Source organism: Brachionichthys hirsutus, chromosome 8 (assembly GCF_040956055.1).
Source record: "Brachionichthys hirsutus isolate HB-005 chromosome 8, CSIRO-AGI_Bhir_v1, whole genome shotgun sequence".
NCBI classification, from domain to species: Eukaryota; Metazoa; Chordata; class Actinopteri; order Lophiiformes; family Brachionichthyidae; genus Brachionichthys; species Brachionichthys hirsutus.
The window spans coordinates 752,765-754,572 of NC_090904.1; the positions used below are offsets into that span (position 1 = coordinate 752,765).

A 1,808-nucleotide genomic window follows, 5' to 3' on the forward strand; every position below is an offset into this window, starting at 1 on the left:
CGGCGGCCAGATCCTCGCCTGTCCACCACGCCCAGCCGTGTCGGACACAGCCTGGCAGCCAACTGCGTAACGGAGCCAAGCACCACACGCAAGCACAGCCGCCTCACACACACTGCCTTCATCACACGCCTCACACGCACACCCTCCAGTCCAACGGGGTGAGGAACGGGGGTCCTCACGAGCACACGAAGCTGGGGTCCCTCCCGAGAGGCAGCTCGTCCACCTCCTCGTCCTCTTCAGCAGGACCCAAACACACCAAGAAGTTGCGGTCCGATCCCTCCATCACTTCCCAAAGAAGCAAGAGCAGCTCCAAGAGTAACAGCTCCCAGATCCCCACGGAGGCACAGGATGGTGAGCTGCAGGACTGAATAGAGGCGCTGGGGTGACAGGGGGGGGGGGGGGGGAGTTCAGCATGAATGTTTCACGTCTGGCCAGAGCAGAGGATCAGATATCTTCTTTACCTTGGCACATTTAGCCCTTTGTTGTCCTTAAATAAGCGTTGATAGCTTACAGTAAAGTGGATAAAAAAAGTAATTGACTGACTTGTTCAGCTGAGATGCAGGTTGATCAAAAACCAGACAAAGAAAAAGGAGAGGATCCTGAGGATCCATAGTCGCTCCAGGGATCGCTCTATGAGCGGTTCTGCTGGCTGCTTTCACATGTGCATTTGTCGTGCAATGTCACCTCATGTCATTGCACTCAAGGTAATATAATTATATAAAAAAGTAAAGATAACAGGCTTACTGCCAGGGGCAATTTGGTAACATGAGATTTTGTTTTGTTTTGCACTTTTTAAAGTTACTTTAAAGGCCAATTGTCATAAATCATCAGTTTTCTAATTCCACTAGAACTATGATAGGTCATGGCCGTTTTTGTTTCTGGCCTGGCTCTGAAGAACAATATTTTCTTTGAAAACAATCGTCCAATCCTGATTTTTACTTTTCAGTTTCCTTAATTTGCATGATGTGTAAAGCTGCCAAAGCATGCGTGGATACAAAGTGTTTCACGAGTGTGACGAAGACATGGCGACCGTTAAGAACGTGCTGCTGTCCCTGTCTGTCTGCAGACTGCTGTGTTCACTGTATCCTGGCCTGCCTGTTTTGTGAGTTCCTAACTCTGTGTAACATCGTGCTGGATTGTGCCACCTGCGGCTCCTGCGCCGGGGAGGAGTCGTGTTTCTGCTGCTGCTGTGCTTCGGAGGAGTGCGGCGACTGCGACCTGCCCTGTGACATGGACTGTGGCATCATCGACGCCTGCTGTGAGTCTGCAGACTGCCTGGAGATCTGTATGGAGTGCTGCAGCCTTTGCTTCTCCTCCTGAGGGTCCCAGCCGCCGCCACGCGGGGAAGAGTATATGCCTGCTACACATTCCCACAAGTCCAAGGAACAACTTCAAGCAGTGTCTTACCAGATCAGAGCCGGGAGTCTCTTTTGCCTGGGCGCTCTGCTCTACACTTTATTGGCTGCCCTTGTTGGCTCCACAGCATGTCCAACGTCTCTCGCGGGGTTTGCCAAGCTAAATATGTGACCTAATGCTGGGAGCAGTCGCTGGTGAAATCCTCCTTTCTTCATCGATCAAACAATGGGACGGTACCGTGGTCTTGTGTTGGCTGTCGGCCCGTTGCTACACAGCTGGATGTGTGGTACAGAGTGAATTCCAGCTGTGGTCCATGAGCGTCTGCCAGGCAGTGAGGACCAGGCCTCTGGACCCTCACAGAACAGATTTAACATAATGTGGCCCCTTGTGTCGTCTGAATGACTGGAGTTCTCCAAGCATGAAAAATGACCTCCAAAGGCAAATGAGAAAAT

General features: G+C 51.3%; 1 protein-coding gene across 1 annotated transcript in view; it reads left to right on the plus strand.

Annotated features, from left to right (window-relative positions):
* Positions 1-1,320, plus strand: part of mdfi (MyoD family inhibitor) — a 26,257-nt gene extending 24,937 nt beyond the window's left edge. Inside the window, 2 exon segments of the mRNA XM_068741979.1 lie at positions 1-351; positions 1,067-1,320. The exon segment at positions 1-351 is cut by the window's left edge and continues 6 nt beyond it. Coding sequence (XP_068598080.1) covers positions 1-351; positions 1,067-1,320 — 605 coding nt within the window.
* Positions 1,321-1,808: the final 488 nt, after the last annotated feature.